This window comes from Phalangium opilio, unplaced genomic scaffold, assembly GCF_054372755.1.
Source record: "Phalangium opilio isolate 3A_F unplaced genomic scaffold, DU_Popi_V2 ptg000079l_1, whole genome shotgun sequence".
Taxonomy (NCBI): domain Eukaryota; kingdom Metazoa; phylum Arthropoda; class Arachnida; order Opiliones; family Phalangiidae; genus Phalangium; species Phalangium opilio.
The window spans coordinates 6,903,826-6,924,416 of NW_028324187.1; the positions used below are offsets into that span (position 1 = coordinate 6,903,826).

General features: G+C 35.3%; 2 protein-coding genes and 1 long non-coding RNA gene across 3 annotated transcripts; 2 read left to right on the plus strand and 1 right to left on the minus strand.

The window, feature by feature from the left end:
- Positions 1 to 512: 512 nt before the first annotated feature.
- Positions 513 to 5,966, minus strand: LOC149654531 (glutamate receptor 2-like). Its single transcript, XM_089845211.1, has 7 exons — positions 5,825 to 5,966; positions 3,446 to 3,549; positions 3,123 to 3,222; positions 2,441 to 2,599; positions 1,738 to 1,900; positions 1,449 to 1,669; positions 513 to 1,246 (listed from the first exon to the last, which is right to left on the minus strand). Exons 1-7 carry the CDS (start codon positions 5,891 to 5,893, stop codon positions 962 to 964), a joined length of 1,101 nt encoding a protein of 366 aa, XP_089701337.1. The 5' UTR covers positions 5,894 to 5,966; the 3' UTR covers positions 513 to 961.
- Positions 5,967 to 15,637: 9,671 nt separating this feature from the next.
- LOC149654532 (uncharacterized) lies at positions 15,638 to 17,485 on the plus strand. Its single transcript, XR_016370438.1, has 3 exons — positions 15,638 to 16,038; positions 17,153 to 17,226; positions 17,301 to 17,485. It is a non-coding gene; the product is annotated as an uncharacterized LOC149654532 (long non-coding RNA).
- A 582-nt stretch (positions 17,486 to 18,067) lies between these two features.
- LOC149654533 (uncharacterized) lies at positions 18,068 to 19,546 on the plus strand. Its single transcript, XM_089846111.1, has 5 exons — positions 18,068 to 18,147; positions 18,246 to 19,035; positions 19,107 to 19,169; positions 19,245 to 19,347; positions 19,411 to 19,546. Exons 1-4 carry the CDS (start codon positions 18,136 to 18,138, stop codon positions 19,343 to 19,345), a joined length of 966 nt encoding a protein of 321 aa, XP_089702237.1. The 5' UTR covers positions 18,068 to 18,135; the 3' UTR covers positions 19,346 to 19,347; positions 19,411 to 19,546.
- The last annotated feature ends 1,045 nt before the right edge of the window (positions 19,547 to 20,591 follow it).

Below are 20,591 nucleotides of genomic sequence, written 5' to 3' on the forward strand. Positions count from 1 at the left end.
TTAATTAATTTGTCTTTACCTTGAAATTTCTTCCTGGTTTTTGAACGGGACGTTTACTAAGCTGATAATCGAGATTTTTTTAAAAAACACGAAAGTACTGTACTCTCCGAAGGCTAAGGCCTAACGTGAAATGAGTTCACTGTAAAAAAAGTACCGTGACCGAACCGACGCAAAACTAAACGCCAAATGAGAATTTTTTTAGTATAAAAAACTACTTTTAAACCACGTGACTTATAAGGCCTAATAGACTTTGCGAAAAAAATAGATAAATTACATAATTTTTTTATTAACTTTTATATGAACTCCATAGAGGTCAAACTGAAATTCACGAAAGAATATACATGGATTTCAGACTAGGATGAATGATACCGTTTACACCAGGAAGCCAGGGTACTTGACGGAGAAAGTGCAGTACAGAGTATCCAGGCCTCCTGGTGTAAATGGTATCAATCCTCATAGTCTTAAAATTATGTATAACAATGTGCAATAAATAAGTACACAAAGCAGCTAGTGATCTGACGACAAATTCATCCTTAATATAATCCCATTTTGTTAAGCCTTAACCGTACCATCCTATTAATGGTAGCGATGCCTCGTTGCACAGAATCATAACCAGATAGACACAAAACATTAATAAACTGAACTGGATCGATTCTCTTACGGCGTAAAGCCTTAGTACAAACTTTGAAAATTACTTCCGCGAACAAAACCAATGTTGAGGCGATAGTTCCATACCAAAATAACATAGCTACAGCGTAAACATCAACCAGTTTTAGAGTATGCCAACTCTTTGAACTTTCCTCGTGGTTATCAATGCAGCGTTGAAATAATGACTCGGAAATTGGTGGGTAAATAAAATCAATCAAATTTCCTTCCAGGAAAGTTGAAACCCTGAAACGACAATGGTCAGCTTTTGATTCTTGCCAGAGAAAAAGTTAAAACCAACACTTTGAAAGTTTACTTACGCCTTATTAACGTCCTCAAGAAACTTCCTGTTTATGTCAGGTCTAAATGCTAAGGATACTGGTACGATTCTGTAAGGTTCAGTGGCGTGAAACTTGCACTTTTTCTTTTTTCTGTAGCGTTTAGCCAATGAAATTTTGAAAACCCTCCATTCTTGAAACACTCCCGCTTTTCCCGCCTCTATCATGTCCAGTCTGGTATCGTCGTAAAGTTCACTCGCGTGCATCAAGTACTGATCTTTGACCCGTCTCCAGACTTCCGCTTGAGGACCACTTTTAGAATTCTGTCGAAAATTCAAAATGATTATGACCAGAGAATTAGTCCTAAAATTTTTTCATTACAAATTAGACCAAGGTTTCAAAACGATGATGACCAACGCCTATTTAGAATTAGGCCTAATTTTTTTTATTATAAATCGACCTAGGTTTCAAAACCATCATGACCAAGGCCAATTTACAATTAGGTTTCGATTATTAATGTTTGACCTTGAAATAATCGACTTCGTTGGAACCTCGATGCAGTATGGGTTGTACTTCCGGGTGATTTTGGAAGTCCTCTATCCTTTCGATGAAGGGGATGTGTTTTTGAACGGCCATGACTGACGTCATTTTGGCACTGTAAAAGTTCATGACGATAAGGGACGTATACATCCAAATTCCAGCCAATAAGCGTCCCGATTGTAATTTTGGAATGTAGCTGAATTCACCTACCATAAATATAAATAGGCTTAGCGTTAGTTGCCACTTAATACTATTCTAATTATGTTTTAATCACCTTGGTTAACTAAGGAAGCAAATGTAAAGAACATGTCTCTTGTAATTCTCGTCACCAATGGTCGTTTTTTCTCGACAACGGCTTTTTTAGTTGACACACACTGACGTTGAATGACCTTCATCACCGCTACCGTAAAGAAGGCTGAGATAAATATCAACCAAACCTAGAACAGAAAGTTGTTGTTTCTTTGTTTGTTCTTCATGATTAAAACAATCACAATTAATTCGTTAATTTCCTAATTTGATTGACCAAACTGCTTGAATGATATCAGTAACACTAGGGATGTTTAGGTTATAGAAGTTGTTAGCTTGAGTTCCCCGAGGTTGGGTTCGAGAACCCCTAGTAACACTTGGAATATTAATGTTCTAAAAATTGTTTGGTTGAGTTCCCCAAGGTTGGATTCGAGAACCCCTTGTAACACTTGGGAAATTAAGGTTTTAGAAGTTGTTTGGTTGAGATCCCCAAGGTTGGGTTCGAGAACCCCTAGCCAACATTAAGACCGTTAACAACGTCCTTTTCTCAACCATAATGGCGACATTTCATACAAATGGACCCAAAGACTATCTAGTGTTTATTGTCTACGCGGACAGGAAACTCTTCCCGGGGCCCAGTCCCTTACAAATCCGAGTATAGCTTAGCAGGAATCTTTCAAGTCCTCTAAAATATTTTTATTATCTTAAAGAATAAGTACTCCTGGTCTTACTTCAATTTCAAACGCAGAAAACAAGTTGAACGCGTGTTGTGGGATCTCGGGCCTTCCAACCAAAATCTTGATACTGCCAATGAAAACCGGGTGTGTGAACGTCACGTATTTCATCCTCTGTTCGGACATCAGTAAAGGTGTCACGGACATATCAATTTCCTGTTGTTTAAAATGATTATTGCTTGGATATCATAAATATTGAACCACTAAGCCCGCGAGTATGCAAATTAACTTTGTACATGCATGCAGTTTGAGGAAGTTTTTTTTTTTGCCTAATAAAATGTTTTCTTGGTAAAAATACAATAGTAATGGCGGTCTTCTAGCTTTAACTGTATTAAGTTCTATGGGAAAATTAACATGGGCTGCCACTAGTCTAATTGTAAAGCATCCTGAAAGTCACGCAACATCAATATCAGGAGCTTCGCGATACAAGAGTGTAGTTCTGAATTAATTATTTTTATGAGGAAGCTTTTGAATAAGTAACGAAATTTACAGGTACGTTGACCTCAGATCGTAATCAAAATATACTAATCAACTTACAATGTAAGCTATTTTTAGAACGGTCTAATACTAAAGATTAATCTAATTAAGTTTCCACCTTTTTCAAAAGATTGGGGAGAAAAAATAATAAATAAATAAAACTTATGGACATATAAAAAGTAGAAATATTTTGACCCTTGACCTTTCTGTGCAACATTCCCATCATTCCAGTCCAATCGTTTTCATCTGGAAGAAAAGTACCAGATTGTTCTTGCTTCCTTGAAGGCGTGATCAAATTTATACTGAAAGAAAAAATTAAAAATTAATGAAAATTTTCCCTTGGGAAACTTTTTCGTGGAACGTATAATTAAAGATTTATTTCTAGGAATATTGAAGTAATCTCGTGATACGTGATCGTGTCAAAGCTTGACCTATTTTTTGAACATGAATTTCTTAAACACCTTAGTTAGTATAATCAGAAGTTTATAATTATATCACTCTACCAGTTGAATAATACACCTTTACCTGATGTTTAGTGATCTCCCAAGATAGTGCAGGATATCAGCCATTGGTCCCCATATTTTCAAGATTTTTTCTTCGGTTCGACTGACCCAGACTTGAGGTTCCCACTATATAAACAGTACTTAAAATTACTACAAAAAAGACAAATAACTTAAGTTAAAGTTAAGTAAGAGTAAGAGACAGCCATTTTCCAAGATGAAGGTGGAATAACAAATGTTTTCTTAGCTAGTACTTAAGAATATCATTGTCCCTACAATATTGCCACGGGTTCAGTATCATAGGTCAAGGTCAAGGGGCTCTGTAGGTACAGCCGTAATTAAGTGGATTTCACGAAATATATATATTAATATAGCATAACTATAACAAACTTTGGAAACTCTATATTATACCTAAAAGTATTTGCATTGAAAAGATAAGCCAAAGTCAATAATTTAAGATACAGACAAAGGTTTTATCTGGAAGTCATTTATGATAGCAAAGAAACAATTTAAGTCACGAAGTATATTCCATAGAGGAATTGTATCGCTACTACTTTCTTTCTATGCTTGTTTACCATTGAATATTCATACGCCTTAGCTATCCGTCCCGTTATCACACGACTATAAATGAACAGAAATAAGTTGCAGGCAATTATTCGCTGCTCACGCCACAAAACCATTTACTCAAACTTTCTTCTCAAGTTGGCTCTCAATAATAAAGACCCCAACCCAACCTTGTCGGGGTTAAACATTTACATCTCAGTTTAGAGAAACTGTACTCATGACTTCTTCAATATTAAAAAGGCAAAAGTAAATTACATGGAATAGGGTGAAGTCTCGTGAAATTATACTGGAATCAATAAATGTCCATCTCATTGTAAATGTCTCGTGAAATTATATTGAAATAAATAGATGTCTCGTGAAATTATATTGAAATAAATAGATGTCTCGTGAAATTATATTGAAATAAATAGATGTCTCGTGAAATTATATTGAAATAAATAGATGTCTCGTGAAATTATATTGAAATAAATAGATGTCTCGTGAAATTATATTGAAATAAATAGATGTCTCGTGAAATTATATTGAAATAAATAGATGTCTCGTGAAATTATATTGAAATAAATAGATGTCTCGTGAAATTATATTGAAATAAATAGATGTCTCGTGAAATTATATTGAAATAAATAGATGTCTCGTGAAAATATATTGAAATCAATTGAATTCTCGTGAAATTATATTAAAATCGATTGAAATTTCGAGAAATTGTATTAAAATCGATTGAAATTTTGAGAAATTGTATTAAAATCGATTGAAATTTCGAGAAATTATATTAAAACCGATTGAAATTTCGAGAAATTATATTAAAACCGATTGAAATTTCGAGAAATTATATTAAAGCCGATTGAAATTTCGAGAAATTATATTAAAATCGATTGAAATTTCGAGAAATTATATTAAAATCGATTGAAATTTCGAGAAATTATATTAAAATCGATTGAAATTTCGAGAAATTATATTAAAATCGATTGAAATTTCGAGAAATTATATTAAAATCGATTGAAATTTCGAGAAATTATATTAAAATCGATTGAAATTTCGAGAAATTATATTAAAATCGTTTGAAATTTTGAGAAATTATATTAAAATCGATTGAAATTTCGAGAAATTATATTAAAATCGATTGAAATTTCGAGAAATTAGGTTGAAATCGATTGAAATTTCGAGAAACTTGATTGAAATCGATTGAAATCTCGAGAAACTTTATTGAAGTCGATTTTAATCTCAAGGGACTGTATTGAAATCAAATGAAATCTCGAGAAATTCCGAATATATGCACCAATGTTCAAAAAACCATTTTCTAAATCGAATTTCTGTTTTTCCACGCGCATACTGAAAACAATATCATTCACAAACAAAGTAAAAGAAATATAAGGGTGACATAATCAAGAATTCATGATGTTTTGCAGAAAATGCAGTGTTTCTTTCAACACCTTAATATTGTTAATTTCTTGGTCCAAAGTATACATTTACTCTTTCCTTTCTTTCCCAAAAGAAATTCTCACAGATTCCATTAAATATAAATAGTCTTAGCTACTTCTATCTTAAAATTAATTTAATTAGAATTGGAATTAAATATAAGATAAGATTATTTAATATTAAAAATCATTAATTCTAAAGTTACAAATACTAACTAAAGTCCGTGTTACTAATGCCTTTTCCCATTGGCGTGGAGTGATTTTTCTGGAGTTACATCGTAGCTATTTCTACTTTAATAAATTTCTCCATATTGGTAAATTACTAGCAGATAATGACAAACTTAATTAGCACTTATTACTGAAATAATACCTTAACTCTCCCAATAATGATATTAACTAAATTAAAAATATAAAACGTAACATACCTGATACGCTGTAACAGTGATGGATTTAGGATAGGAAGTCCAATCTTTATCCACGTTACTTAAATTCATTGCTCATAACATCTGTTCCGTTCCGTTTGTTTTTCACCAATTACAAAGAAACAAATTAAATCATCTTTAAAATGTCCACACGTAAAGAACTTGTCACAACGTTGATTGCACTCGAATTACAAAAAGAAAATAAAACCCGCATCAAACATCGAAGAGACCACAAGAAAACGAACCGAGTTCCTTAAAACAGTTCCTTCTTAAGCTATTAAAATGTCTTCTACTAAATTGCATTTGGGAAACTTCCCGTTCCTGCCTCTGACCACGCGGTGTTCATTTTTTTCAAAGGATAATTTAGAATTCGTGTGACTGAAGCATTCCGTGTGGGAAGTTGTGTTTGAATTATTGACTAGACGTATGCGTAAAGGGTGTTTCTGTTAAGTCTGCCATGTATTAAAGTGTGTTGTGTGTTTTTAGGGTCAAAGTAATAATCATAATCTTAGCTTTGCCTATGAAGGGATGTCCACACTAAGCCTGTAGCTTGTTTACATTGCGCAGCTAACCGACAGCGCCCTGTACTAACTATTATTATTATCTGAGTCTAAAGTGTCATTAAACATGGGTACTACAACCAAGAAGTGATATCTAGTTTATTAGGGAGAAGCTATAAGATGTCTAAGTATTCGCGTGCCATAATCCCAGTCCCCCTTTCAAAATATAAGGGGGGACGTAAAAGGAGGGCGGACTATTTCGCTTCTTCTCAGTCGAAAAATACGCAATTTTCGTCATTCGCGTCGCGCTGACGTGAGTTTTCAAGAACCAATGAACTACTGGTTGTAATTTAGAGACGGGGATTAACTCCGGACTTACGTTTGTTTGGACTGGAGATAAAGCTAGATAAGTGGCGAATTTATACCTTCTCCCTAGTAAACTAGATATAACTACTTGCTACAACATTTAGTAACGGAGGTGCCGGTGGGCTCCCAAACAGTGATTTGTATAAAACGAGGAGAGATAGTCACACATGTGCAGTAATTAGCTTTTCTTTTCCAGCGTAGGCACAATTCTACTAATTTAATTGTACTTAAACTTATGCTAGATAACGGTTCAATAACGTACTCAGATTGAAGACAATTGAAGGACTGGTATGTCTGACGTGTCTAAGTCCATGCACATGTGACCATTTTCTTGTTCTAACATAGCTGAGAAATGTGAAGAAAGTACTCTTAGAATTGTTTTCAACTAAGAACTTCTGTTTTTAGTTTATGGCAAACTTATAACAAACACCCTGCTTGAAGCATCTAAGCCTTGACGTACTTACTTGAAAGGGACGCCGCTATAAAGGCGCAGTTCGTCGCGTTCATTAGCTAATGAAATTCAATTAAGAAAAGGGGGGGTCTACCCTATATCACTGGCGACCTCTTGATATTGAAGTCTTGTATTTCTTTCAGTAGTTAGGTCGTTATATTGACATTTCTATACGAAAACAAGGTATGATCACTTAATTAGTATGCATAGAAGGGAAAAATACGAAAGGAATATTGTTTAAATGAGGTTGATAACGCAAAGGTCCTTTTGCGCGTACTTTTATGGTAATGTAAATAATTTGAGATACAATTTTATTTTAACTTCAGGTCAACTGGGAATTGTGGCATGTGCAGGGAGAAAACTATACACTGTTTCGTGAAGTAGTTTCGCTTGGTTATCAGTGCATAAGTAATATTATTCCTGCATGCTACTGAAATGTCAAACCTATACTTTTGTTACTAAATTCGTGCATATAATTGTTTTGTTATTGAAACTAAAATTCACATAAGCGGGGTCGAGTCGAAGAAAGTTTTAACTAATAAAAATCGGTTCAAGCAAATCATGTTTTACTCGTAGACACATTAATTAACGTGCTTGATTTATTGTCATACTAACTCTTGTTAAATTACTAATGAATTTTCTGCAGAAAACTAATCATAAGTTAGACCATTGAGACCACGAATTCAATTATACCTTTTTTAAGTGTTTAAATTAATGATTTTGGTTCCTGGAATAACAGATAAGAATTCGAATTGCGAATCTGCAGTGGTAATTGTAATTCGCTTTGTCTAGGTACACAAGTATGTCTATTGTATCCATACGCGATAGTGTAACACCAGGGGACAGTAAATATACACACGTAGTCTATGCTCTCATTTATCTTTGTTGAAACAAGGACAAACAATAAATTTCCGAATTAAACTTAACTATATTAAACTTAACTTGTTGCCGACTTGAAACCGACTGAAAGTTTTAATGAAGACAACTCCACGTAACTCGCTTTGCTATAATTTAGACATGTATCGATTTAATGTAAGGTAGGAAAATGCCGCTAGAGTTTCCAGAGTTCGGACGGAACAGATCTAGTGCAATTTCATAAATTTTTTATTATTAATCTTATATCATAATACTAATTATTTTTGACATGTGAGAGTAACAGGTGCAATATCGAATATAACCGAAGTATAGTTTACAGGTTGACTTTAGAGAACCGTTGTGTTTTATACTTATTTTTATCATTATTATTTTTTTAATCTAAAACACTGGATTTTTACGAAAAAATCCTTGGCATAACTTTGTGGGGTTTTTTTGGAAATAAAATATATTTTTTAGAGAAGGGACAATATACTTAATTAATATCAAAATATGAAAGAATTATTTGATTGTAATTAGTTATTTTTTAATTTATTTTTAAATTTTTTTCCAAGTGCCGACTTCCAGGGGTAAACCTAATAATCTATTTCCTATGAGCCCCTGTAAAACTTTAGCCCGCAATACACCGGTGTACGATATTTATCTATAAAATTCATATTATCCTTATATATTAATTCTACAAATTTTTTTTTAAGTTTTTGAAATCAAATTGAATCCAAAATTACTCTCTACACGTATTTATAAAACACTAAAAACATCATAAACCGTCAAAGCGTGCGAAATTTTAAAATGCAAAACAAAATTTTACAGAACAAAAAGTTTTTCCTTGTTTTGGACTGACTTGGTACATGCAATAGGTCCAATAAAACACGTATTAAAGAACCAAGCATAGCTCATATGATTACGCACGTCATCTAGAGGGCTATGAAACAAACACGAAATAGCGTAAGGTAAACCTAACGCTTGTTGTTTAATCACGGAATTAAACTTTGATTTAAAATGTTGTTTTGATTTGAGAAAGTTTAGACCGGTTCAGGCTCTGTTTTTAAATAAGTGTTTCGAAAATAAAAAGCAAACTAAGAACTCAGGACGTGTAGGGGCGTTTGAAAGACTGCTTAAAGATTAAATGGGTTATTTTCACATCAAATTTCATTCCTTACTTTATTTAATGTATTTACGTTTTAGTATAATTTACCAAAACCTTGTCTGTAATCCTTTAAAAGGGTTGAATCGATAAGGTTTTTTTGGTTTAAGTAAAATAAAAATTTCTTAAGCGTTTCTGTGCTCGCAATTCTCGGTCAATATGAAGATTTAATCTGTTGTTTTGAAAAATACTTCACATTTCATTCGGTGCCTTTGAAAGGCGGAAATGGTTTTTTAAACTTATAATGTTTTCCGTTAGTATATGTAGTAATTTAAATGGAGTGAAACTTAAAATTTCCTTAAAAAAGCGCGTTATATTGTATTAAAGCTAGGTCTCCATGGTGAATTAAAAACTGCATTAAAGGTCAGTAGAACAAATTATCACACGAACGTCTCATTTCCTAATAGTATATTTATGTACCATGAACTACTTCAAAATTTAAGTGATTACTCTACGGCTTTCAAGTCATACGCCTAAAATTGAAATTGCTTATAGACCAAATGTTATATTAATCAGTTATGTAATATAAAAAGTCACGCTTTGTTAACAGTCCCAAGCAACCTCAAATATTTATAGAAGAATAACACTGAAATTCATGAAACCATGGTCCTTTTATGTTGATGGTCTTAACGCCAGCCTCCCTTCGTGAAGGTTCCTGTTCATATGGTTCCTGCTGGGAGGAGGGAGCTCAGTTGGGGAACAAGCGTAGCTGTTTAAAAACCCCAGCATCCTTTTCAAGATTAGGCATCATTGAGTGCAGTCACAAACAGAAGTTCTTGTTGCTACAACCAGGTGGCGCCTAAAGCTTACGCCCAACAAAACCGAAGTACTGTAGACTGTGTATTCCTCCCTCTAGGCATGGTCTTGTAAGAGGGGATACTTTACGTGCCTAGTAGGGGACATGACACTGAGCTAAGAGATAGAAGTGTATGACGTTTGCATACGTTGTACTGACTCTACTCTATTTACGTCCACCCACTATAGTTTTCGACTCCAGAATCAATTTTCACTGCATGCTCCTACAGTTTGTGACTAATATTTTTCGTACGTTCAGAAATAGGCTCGAATTAAGACCTCTAGATAAAAATACCATGCCAGGAATAGAGTTTTTATATCATAAACTGACTAATACACATAGCTCTTACTTAAATTATTCATTATCGCACGCTAGAGTAAACTGAGAGGCTTAGTTCGTGTTGCCTCTAATAGAAAATAAATGCTACGAATTTTGCAATAGGCGCAAAATTCAATTATCTACGTCACGGTACAAGTTGCACCTGCAAACTCTCGCACATTAAATACTTGAGCTGTTAAGCAAAGATGTAGCTGTTCTGTGAAGGACCAGGTGAATTTTATAAATTTTCAAAAACTCTTATGTGAAAATATAAACATTCGTAGATCATGACGCTTGGTTTCATATCGTTCCGTTTTCTAAAAACACTGGGAATTTTGGACAACGTTATAAGCAAACGTCGGCATAATATCCTTAAAGGGTTCACCGTATCCAGGACCACGAAGATATCTCCCCTAAAAAAAGCCTCAATCCTCAAAAAGCGTAAATTCTTCAAACTTCCGTGCCGTTTCAGAACAATTCTACTGTTTTCTGTTATCCACCTTTACTTAACGAATTTAATAATCGGTCCAATGACGTACGCCGTTCGGACGCAAGAATATGACGTATTATTCTTTAATCTGGCTGATTTAACGTCGTTTTTCATTACTGTGATATCGTGTGACGTCTTATTTTACAACAGAAAGTGTCACGCGAAAATTATGGAAAATTTAAAAATCCTGAAACGCGATTTACGCGCAGTTCGCTTTTCCAATAACATTCTAGAGGTATTCGCTATTACGGTCACTGTGTTTTACTTTCTGTGTCATTTGTGTACGGTTTACTGGTTAGTTTTCAGCGGTATTTGGCCCTTGGAAGGATACGCGGATGTGTATTTTTATAACCTAAGCCTAATTTACGAAGTACCAATTTTCGGTTTTATCGTCTGCTTTATTGACTCGACGATATTTATTTTTGTCAATAGTTTTTTACGTCCAATGATATTCACGTATTCATGGTACTATTTATCCTCGCTAAATAACGGTATATCAGCTTTAATTCGGTACACGGAATCCCGCCATTTTCAACATGGCACCGCTGTTTTGACCTTGAAATGGCACACAAAAATATACGAAATAGCAGACGACGTTAGCAGACAAATCGGGGTATTATACGCCTTATGGTTAACCGATTGGATGGTTACGTTCACGACAAATATACCATGGATGTTAAACGATAATAATGAAAATAGTTTAGTCGACAATATTCTAATCTTATTTAAATTACCATTATGTTTATTTAGTTCTATAGTTATATCAAATTGCGCCGGGCAAATTTCGGTTTTACGTGAAAATTTGTTGCTATCTTTACATAAAGATGTTATAAAAACATCGAAAAAAATTTGTAACTTTAACGCGTTTCAATCTCGTTATTTTTTGACAAAATTTAAAACGGGTAAAATTGAGTTTCGAGTATTTAAAATATTTCTAGTAACTAATTTAACAATTTTCAATATTTACGGTTACCTTTTAAGTTTCGCTATATACGCCTATCAGGTTTTAGTACCTAATAAATAATAATTACTTAAAAACTAATTGAAATTGAAGGACGTTGATCTCTTGGGGCGAATAAAATTTGGCACGGTCCAAGCAAGCTTGACTGTAAATTAAACTCTCTTTTTAAAAAAGGGGCTAGAAGCTCCAAAATAACCAATGATTATTTTTGGTATTTGTGGGATTGGGATGGGGGTACGAAATCTTTGAAAACCTAGGATCGTCGCATCGCTTTGGGACGTAGTTTTCTTAGGTTTGGAAGTCTCAAGGAACCATCCATATTTCAAATCACATTCGACTACGAGAGTCACATTTAAAGTACCTCCGTCCGTTTAGCTTCCAAATTGGAAAACCGCTGTTTATTATTTCAGTAATTCTATATCAATTATGAGTCAACTCACCGATAAAGAGGGTCAAAGTCTGGTTGTTAATTACGCCGTTTTAATTATTCTACTATTAGTTCTTTATATTTTGTACACGGCGGTAAGTTAACTAATTTAATTAACTTATGGTGTAGCTGAAATTAACTAACTGATAGATGGTTCCAATATATTGTGATTTCTTCTAGCCTTGCACGTGCCTTCATTAGCTATTTCCAAAACCTAGCACGTGCTTTTATTTGCGACTTTCCAAAACCTAGCACGTGTGCTATTATTCGCAATTTCTCAAACCTCGCACGTGTGTTTTTATTTGAGATTTCTTAAACCTTGCACGTGCGCTTTTATTTGCAATTTCCCAAAACTTGCACGTGATTTTATTTGCATTTCCATGAAGTACAATATATTGAGTTTTTATTTTTTTCAATATCTAAACCACCCTGTAACACCTCAAATTTAATGCCCTAAACTAATTATACTCCAAAATTATAGCCTCTCTTTGCTAAATTAATAGTTTTACTAAATATAAATAATTATATCTGAAAGTTATTACTAACACTTAATTAATAATTACGTATAAGTTTAACACTAATTTAAATACGTGAACTTAATATTCGTCAAATATTTCTTAGAGGTAACCCCTGATGACGCAGCAGGCCCAATATGTATAAACACTTAATTGAATCGTTGAAAGACCCCCCCCCCCTCCCCATTTTAATCTGCTACCAAATTTAATTTAATCCGAATATATTTAGCTACATGGGATAGATCACGCAACACGCAAATCTCTTTATATAGGCCTAAATATCATGTTACGAAAAATTAGTAATATATTAAGATATTTTGAAAAAAAAACCACCCCAGTAAATAACGTCATAAACCTGGAATGAACCCAATTGACGTGGGTGCCGCGTTCTCAAAATAATTGAGAAAAATATATTAAAACCAATAAAAACTAGAATCACTCTTTAAAACTTTTCAAGTATACATCCGTAAGTACTTGTAGAGTCTGATTATAGTAAAGCAGCTGAAAGAGAGTAGGAGCCGGATAAGTTTATTTAAAACTTTACGAGACTCGTCGAGATTAATTTTTTTGCCTTGGCCTTAAGGTTCCTCATATTTAACGAGAACTTTCTTTTCAAAATCAACCTCAAGGAGGATGATATTTTCACGCTATGCGTGTCAACTAAAATTGTCATAAGTTAATTAAAACGGCACCTATAAGTTTAGTAGCGTTTAGTACATTTTCTTCCAAAACATGTTAGGTTTGATAGGTGTTAAGCCTAATTTGAATTTGAAAAGTGATAAGTTTCGATTGACTTTTCTCATGCCTTATGGGAAATCAAATCAATTTTGAGTCTAAAATGTAATTTTGAATTTTTGATGACGTTTGTCTACAAGTTACAATTGGAATGTTTTACGGATGGCCCCTTAATATAGTTAAGATTAGATAATGAGAGACAATATTAAATTAATTAAGGGGGTCATCGATAAAACACTCCAATCATAAATCTCATAGAAGTTACTACATTTTCAACTTAAAATAACCCCTAGAACCCACTGTGTACTTCAATCCTTAAAGGGGCTCACGTCACCGGCGCTGTTGGGGGGAGACCACCCTTAGTTCAGGGGGAAAACACCCAGCTCTTTGGCCATAAGGAATGGCGCCACCGTCGCGGTGGGCGGGTAAGCAATATGCTAACCAACAGTTTGACCCCCCCCTTCACCCCAACAGCTCCGGCCAGCCCCTTTAAAAACCCTTTTTGGAATACCCTGTGGATTACATTTACATTACTTAGCGCAAAAATGCTTCTGGTTAACTTATTTAGACTTATTAAATATTTACTTATGCTTTAAATAAATCTTTCAGAGATATTTTTTATGCCGTTTGTCGGTGAATAGGTTTTTCCTTTAGTGCGGGGGATTTAGTGATCTCAGATTAGAGTTAGCACGTCAAGATACGCGACATGAAAGACTCGAAGAAAGGATCAGACTGGAAATAAGCCAGAACGCTTCGGGAGTAAAAAGAAAGAAAACAAAAAAGCTACTTCAGTTTGCAGAACCCCCAAATCAATTCTTTAAATAGACTATTACCTCTAAAAATTCGTTTGGGCTTTATATGAGCCTGTCAAAACCTTTAATGGGTTACGACTTATCGTCCAGGACCAAATATTATTACGGTGTGAAAGAATTTTCGGCGTTGTTTTAAGAATTCTTCATAGCTTGTTAATTATTTTGGATTCTGTTTTATATAGGCAAAAATATTGGGTATTATTATTATTATTTAGTAGTGAACTATTTGAATTGTCATAAAAAAATTAAGGGATTTACATAGACGCGTTTCTAATGTAGGGTTATGACCTTTCAAAGATGGGGTTCAAGGGTCACAAATTAGTTGGCGTTATTTGAAGCTGATTATTCAGTGCATTGACTAGCTTATGTCCAAGTAATTAGTATCACTTGAAAGAGGATAATTTGGGCTATCAATCCCTGAAGGGATTAAACTGTACGTGTTTCTAAAGTAGGGCTATGACCTTTGAAAGATGGGGTTCAAGGGTCACAAATTAGTTGGCGTTATTTGAAGCTGATTATTTAGTGCATTGATTAGCTTATGTCCAAGTAATTAGTATCACTTGAAAGAGGATAATTTGGGCTGTAAGTGTTTCTAAAGTAGAGTTATGACCTTTCAATGTTTCATAACCGCGTTAGTTTATTTAGCCAAATAAAATGAATATAACCTGAAAGTCGAAACCTAAATGTGTCAGAAATAAACTTGATGCGTTTATGGAGTTGCACCCTGAATTCCGCACTCGAGAGGTCGGCTAGTACACTGTTAGAGCATTATAGGCAACGTTTGACTTCTCTTTTGTACGCGGTCAAAGTGCGCGACCCCTTCGTCGAAGCGTGTACCAATATTTAGTGACATATAGGAAGTGAGGGTGGTATGAAAATATTTTCTTAATCCAGATGCGTCGACTCCTAAAGCTACTCCTTCAAAAACTAGTAAAGGAGGTTCAAAAATAGCATCTTTAACGGGAACGATCGAGCTGTGAAATACACCATCTGTCTCCCCCAAAGTAGTAGGCCTACCCGAATATTAGTCCGAACACTAAAAGCAATGCCTTCTCTAACAAAATTCCTTGACACGCGAAGTGTCATCTTATACCCCAAAAGTTAGACCCGATTTTCAAAAGTCGGGGGGTAAAATTGAGTGTGGTGGAGTTTTTCTTAAGGCGGAACATAAATGGGTTTGTGGACAGACAACAAAGACGTATTAATTAAGATATGACTTCAAATAATACAGACCATCCAAATTTGGTAGTGGACTGGTGTAACTTTGAAGCCCTATCTAACGTATTTGTTGTCCACATACCGTTCTATCAATGATCTCCTTCTTAACCCTAAATCAAGCAGACGATTCTTCGCTTCCTCCTTTTGAAATAGGTCTATTTCAAACCACGCCTTGGAAAAACTCTTTGAAATACCATAACAATCTTTAAGGGTCTCTGGGTTAGAGATGGCAGTGTCTAGAGAGACCACTGCGTAAGGGAACTAAATCTATTGGGTACATTCGGGAAAACTGTCTTCGTAAGCTACTTTTTAAGAGATCGGTTCTGGAGAGGAGGGTCGAAGTCATCTCAAACGCTTTGGTATTCTTAGTGCCCGAACGTTAGTTGCGAAACGTCTATAAAATTTTCGGGTGTTTCATTTCAAAAACTCCTATCGAACAAGTGCTGCTATTTTTTAACTTCCATTGTTCTTAGATAGTAAACGCGATAATACTCGAGTGCAGATAAGAAATGACGGGTAACCTGTTGCAGGATAAACAAACGCAAAGTTTGGTTGTTAACTACGTCATTCTAGTGGTGCTGCTATTAATTCTTTGGGTTCTTTATGTTGGGGTAAGATATGTACCGAAATGCATCGCAATCAGACGCTTCAATCGCTTTACACCGCTTTTGCATTGTTTAATTAAGATCTGTATGATCTGATTGGCAATTAAAAGTCATTGCATTCGCTTCGTGTCGTTTTGTTTTGGATCTAATTAGAATAGAGGGGCTAATCACTGTACACTAATTAAGGGTTGCGCTATTAAGGCTATTAAAAATTACGCGTAATGGTATGTGTGTGACTGACCCCGACATGGTATGTGTGTGACTGACCCCGACATGGTATGTGTGTGACTGACCCCGACATGGTATGTGTGTGACTGACCCCGACATGGTATGTGTGTGACTGACCCCGACATGGTATGTGTGTGACTGACTCCGACATGGTATGTGTGTGACTGACCCCGACATGGTATGTGTGTGACTGACCCCGACATGGTATGTGTGTGACTGACCCCGACATGGTATGTGTGTGACTGACCCCGACATGGTATGTGTATGTGTGTGACTGACCCCGACATGGAATGGATTCCTTTTACTAAGTGGTCCCTCGTCGCCACGTCTATAACCCTAACCAAACCATACCTAAGCCCATCCCTAACCCTAAAACTGACCAAACTACACATAAGCCTAAGCCTAACGCACTATGCAAACTATGATGGTCAGGTTGCCGTCTTATTCGCAAATAAACAAATAAAAACCATCCGAAATCTAGCTTTGAATTCGCGTCTATTAACATGAATTTAAGTTAAAAAATGACGTACAAGGCTTAGATATTTAGGGTTAAATGATAACTTACTTTTTTCACACGCAGGATTACGAATCGAAATATAATAGTCCGTTTAACTTTTTCTAAAATTTTTTCCAATAAATTAAAATAAGGTAAGAAATGATAACCGTTCACCGCGGGAAGTTTCGCTTCTTTAAATCAGGAGATCTTTTTTTACAAGAACTGGTCTATTTTTGGCCTAAAAAATAACGCGATTCCAAAGTTGGGGGTCATTATATTACGGTCTTAATTTAGTCATAAGTTTCTCCTAAAACTGGTTTATATTTTTAAAATTTTTTTAAAGTTTTAAAAAATTTACTAAAGTAAAATCATTCGAAATTAATTTTTTAATTGCAGTTTTAGTTTCGGTTACGGAGGAGGAAAGGTGAAGGCGAAAAAACATGATATACTCTGCGTCCGGAGCTTTGTGCGTAAGTGTATAATACCACCATAAGTTTATGACTTCAGAAGTTTTGCCCGTCTATTATTGTTTAACTCGTTTCAGAGAGTACATCATGAATTGAAGAAATCTTTACAATCATTACGCCTCGGAAATATCAAGTTCAAAGAACAAGCTCCTCTGATGTCCATCAAAAACAATCGGCGTTTAGACCGTTTTAAAATTAAACGCTGTATAATTATGTTTCGTCTCATTTGCTAATAATAAAAATATAAAATGTTTTTACAAAACCTGGTATCTTTAATTTTTACCTTATCCTAACATCTGGTTGAAGGTAAGGGGATGGACTTAAACCGCCCACTTCTCCTTCCTCGGGTTTCATTGGTCAATCATATAAATAGGACAACCCTATAGCCTCCCTAGGTCTACTCGTTCACACGAGTGTTTTACGGACGACCCCTTAATTGAAATAGCATTAATTAATAAATAAATTTTATATTTTAATTGCAACCTTGATTTGATTTGGATTTATTTACAAAGGAATTAATTAATTTTCAGTGAGGTCGTTTCCATCGAATTTTGTAAATTTCCCAAGACTAAATTTAAAAATATTTTCAAGTGTTGTTAAATACAAGATTGCAATTCATTTGGGGAAATTTATGGGACACGATGGGTATTATAAGCTGTATGCGTTCCTATTTGAACTAACTATGGTAGATTGCCTTGGGTAAATGCAAACTAAAGCGCGCGTCATGCGCCAACTTTTTGGGTAGGAAATGCGGGTTTTATTATTCAAATACCATATTCCAATTTATTTGTCGATCACAAAGTACTTGAAGATATGGGACTATAAAAAGTCAAAGATTAAAGTTTCAAGTTATTATTCTGCTTCAAATTTAAGTTATTGAAGGTTTCATTTGGAGGAACCATACCAGTCAATATGCAGTCTTTGGTAAGTCGTCTTAAATTTTGTCATTTCAATTTAGGCCTAGTTAAAAGAGTTGTAGTGTTTCAGTACTTATCCTGAATTCTCTTTCTCTTTATGTCCAGTGTCTCGCCTTCGTAGTTTTAATCGGCGCTGCCGCCGCCGCTGCGGCCACTCTTGAAGACATTGTTGCAATGAATGTCGGATACCTTGACAAAGTTCTTGGTGGTGGCGATATCGGTCTTGATAAAGGTGTTGGACTCGACAAAGGTCTCGATGTTGGACTCGATAAAGGTCTAGGTGTTGGACTCGACAAAGGTCTCGGTGTCGGAATCGACAAAGGTCTCGGTGTCGGACTCGACAAAGGTCTCGGTGTCGGACTCGACAAAGGTCTCGGTGTCGGACTCGATAAAGGTCTCGGTGTTGGACTCGGTCTTGACAAAGGTCTCGGTGTTGGAGTCGAAAAAGGTCTTGGATTAGGAGTCGAAAAGGGTCTTGGTTTAGGACTCGACAAAGGTGTCGATGTTGGACTCGAGAAAGGTGTCGGTGTCGAAAAAGGTCTCGGTTTAGGACTTGGTCTCGACAAGGGTCTCGGTGTTGGAGTCGATAAGGGATTCGGTTTCGGAGTCGGTTTCGGTTTAGACAAGGGTCTAGGGTTAGAACTCGGTTTGAACAAGGGCCTCGGAGGTGTCTACCCTGGTTTTGGTCCCGTCTACCCTAGTTTTGGTCCCTTCTACCCTGCTACTGGCATAATCTACCCAGGTGTTGGACTTGGTGTCGGAAAGGGTTTGGGAGTCAACAAGGTGATCAGTATTCCCATCAAACCGTACATCAACAAGGATATCTCTTTTGGAAAAGCTGGACTTGGACTTAACAAGGGATTCGGTTTGGACTTCGGAGGCGGCAAAAGAATCGGTAAGTTATATTTAATGTTTTGCTAATTATTCCAAATTAAATTAAACTAAATCAATTGGGGTAATTAACAGGTTTAAACCTTGGTAAAACCGTTGGAAAAGGAGGTATTGGCTTGGACCTTGGAAAGATCATTGGTGAGTACACTAAAGGTTTTTTTTTGTTGTTGTTGAATCCTTCATAATTCTAATTAATTTTATTTTGTTAATTAGATCTTGGTGCAGCTCATATTGGACTCAACAAACACTTTGATATCCCTCTTCCCAGCGTTGGTGTCAGAAAGGGTGTCGGCGTCAACAAAGGCATTTACTAAATGTAAGTAACCCTTGCTTATCCTCGATAAGTAAACACTAACAAAATAAATTATGATAATTTCAGATATCGCCTAGAAGTTACGGAATTATCACGTTTCTTATTATAAATACATTAATATATATTTTAAAAATTTATATCACATAAAATTATTTAAATTCTTTTATAAATATGGAAAATAAATAAATTTTATAAAATATCATTACCTTTGTGTCGCCAATAATATTAGACTCTACGGTTAACTGGGCCATACTTATTTATGCATTAAAGGGTTATTAAATTGCATATTAAAAGCTAAATTATTCAGGTCACGTAATTGAGCCTAAGATCAGTGTTTAATTGCCTATAATTAAGCTTTACAATTAAGGCAAGCGCACACCTATCGTCATCGGACGGACCGCATGTATCGCACGCATCGGATTTTATTATTATTATCATTGTTTCAAATGAGAACGCGCTCATCTGTCCGCATCGTACGTATCGGATGTCGGCAATGCCGACGAGGATTCCCGATAGGGGCATACAATCCGTATGGTCCGTACGGAGCTAAGACAAAAATCGCTTTACGAATGCTCAGATTATGTGTTGATGAAACATAAAATGGCGCTCTTTTAAGATTAAGAAAATTTTCTAGGTTTACCACATTATTTCAAGTTGAAAGGTGTTTCCGGTTAGTAATTTAATCCGGGAAAAATCAGAAAAAATGCTTATTTTGCTAGAAAAAAAACACGCACAACTATAGCCACTATGTTAAGCCTAGTTTGAAATTTCGCGCATTTTGAAAATTCCTGAGTATTCCGCCGCGCATGCTCAATTGCTCATACGCACGTTCGGAAATCCGAATGCTCCGAATTTAGTGTGCGCAGTTGAAGAAAATTATCCGATGCGTGCGATCCGTGCGGTCCGTCCGATGACGTTAGGTGTGCGCTAGCCTTTAGGAAGAAATTTGATACTTTCATTGCGGTTAATTGTTGGACCCCATCATACAAAAAAAGACCTACTCATATTCAAATCCCTCTGTATCTATTTCACAATAAACAAAGTGTTTACTTAAAAATTACTTGAATTCACAAATACAGACTTCCAGTAAAATGTTTTCGCTATTTTCTTTTCTCAATTGGTTATCGTTTCGCAATTTCTTTTTGCTTTTGCTGTTCTTACAGACGTCCAAAAGTAAACGTTACACGCGTAAGACACTGGACAGAGTCCAAGATTACTTATATTGCCTAAAGGAAGCTGGTAGATGT

What these genes read in the sequence shown, in the direction of transcription:
- LOC149654531 (XM_089845211.1), bottom strand. Translation starts at nt 5,893, where the DNA reads ATGAATTTAAGTAACGTGGATAAAGATTGGACTTCCTATCCTAAATCC. An exon ending in TTTCTGCGTTTGAAATTGAA is followed by an intron (nt 1,901 to 2,440) that starts GTAAGACCAGGA and finishes TTTCTGTTCTAG; the next exon opens with GTTTGGTTGATATTTATCTC. An exon ending in TGCTTCCTTAGTTAACCAAG is followed by an intron (nt 1,670 to 1,737) that starts GTGATTAAAACA and finishes TATTTATGGTAG; the next exon opens with GTGAATTCAGCTACATTCCA.
- LOC149654533 (XM_089846111.1), top strand. An exon ending in CGGAGGCGGCAAAAGAATCG is followed by an intron (nt 19,036 to 19,106) that starts GTAAGTTATATT and finishes GGTAATTAACAG; the next exon opens with GTTTAAACCTTGGTAAAACC. An exon ending in GGACCTTGGAAAGATCATTG is followed by an intron (nt 19,170 to 19,244) that starts GTGAGTACACTA and finishes TTTGTTAATTAG; the next exon opens with ATCTTGGTGCAGCTCATATT.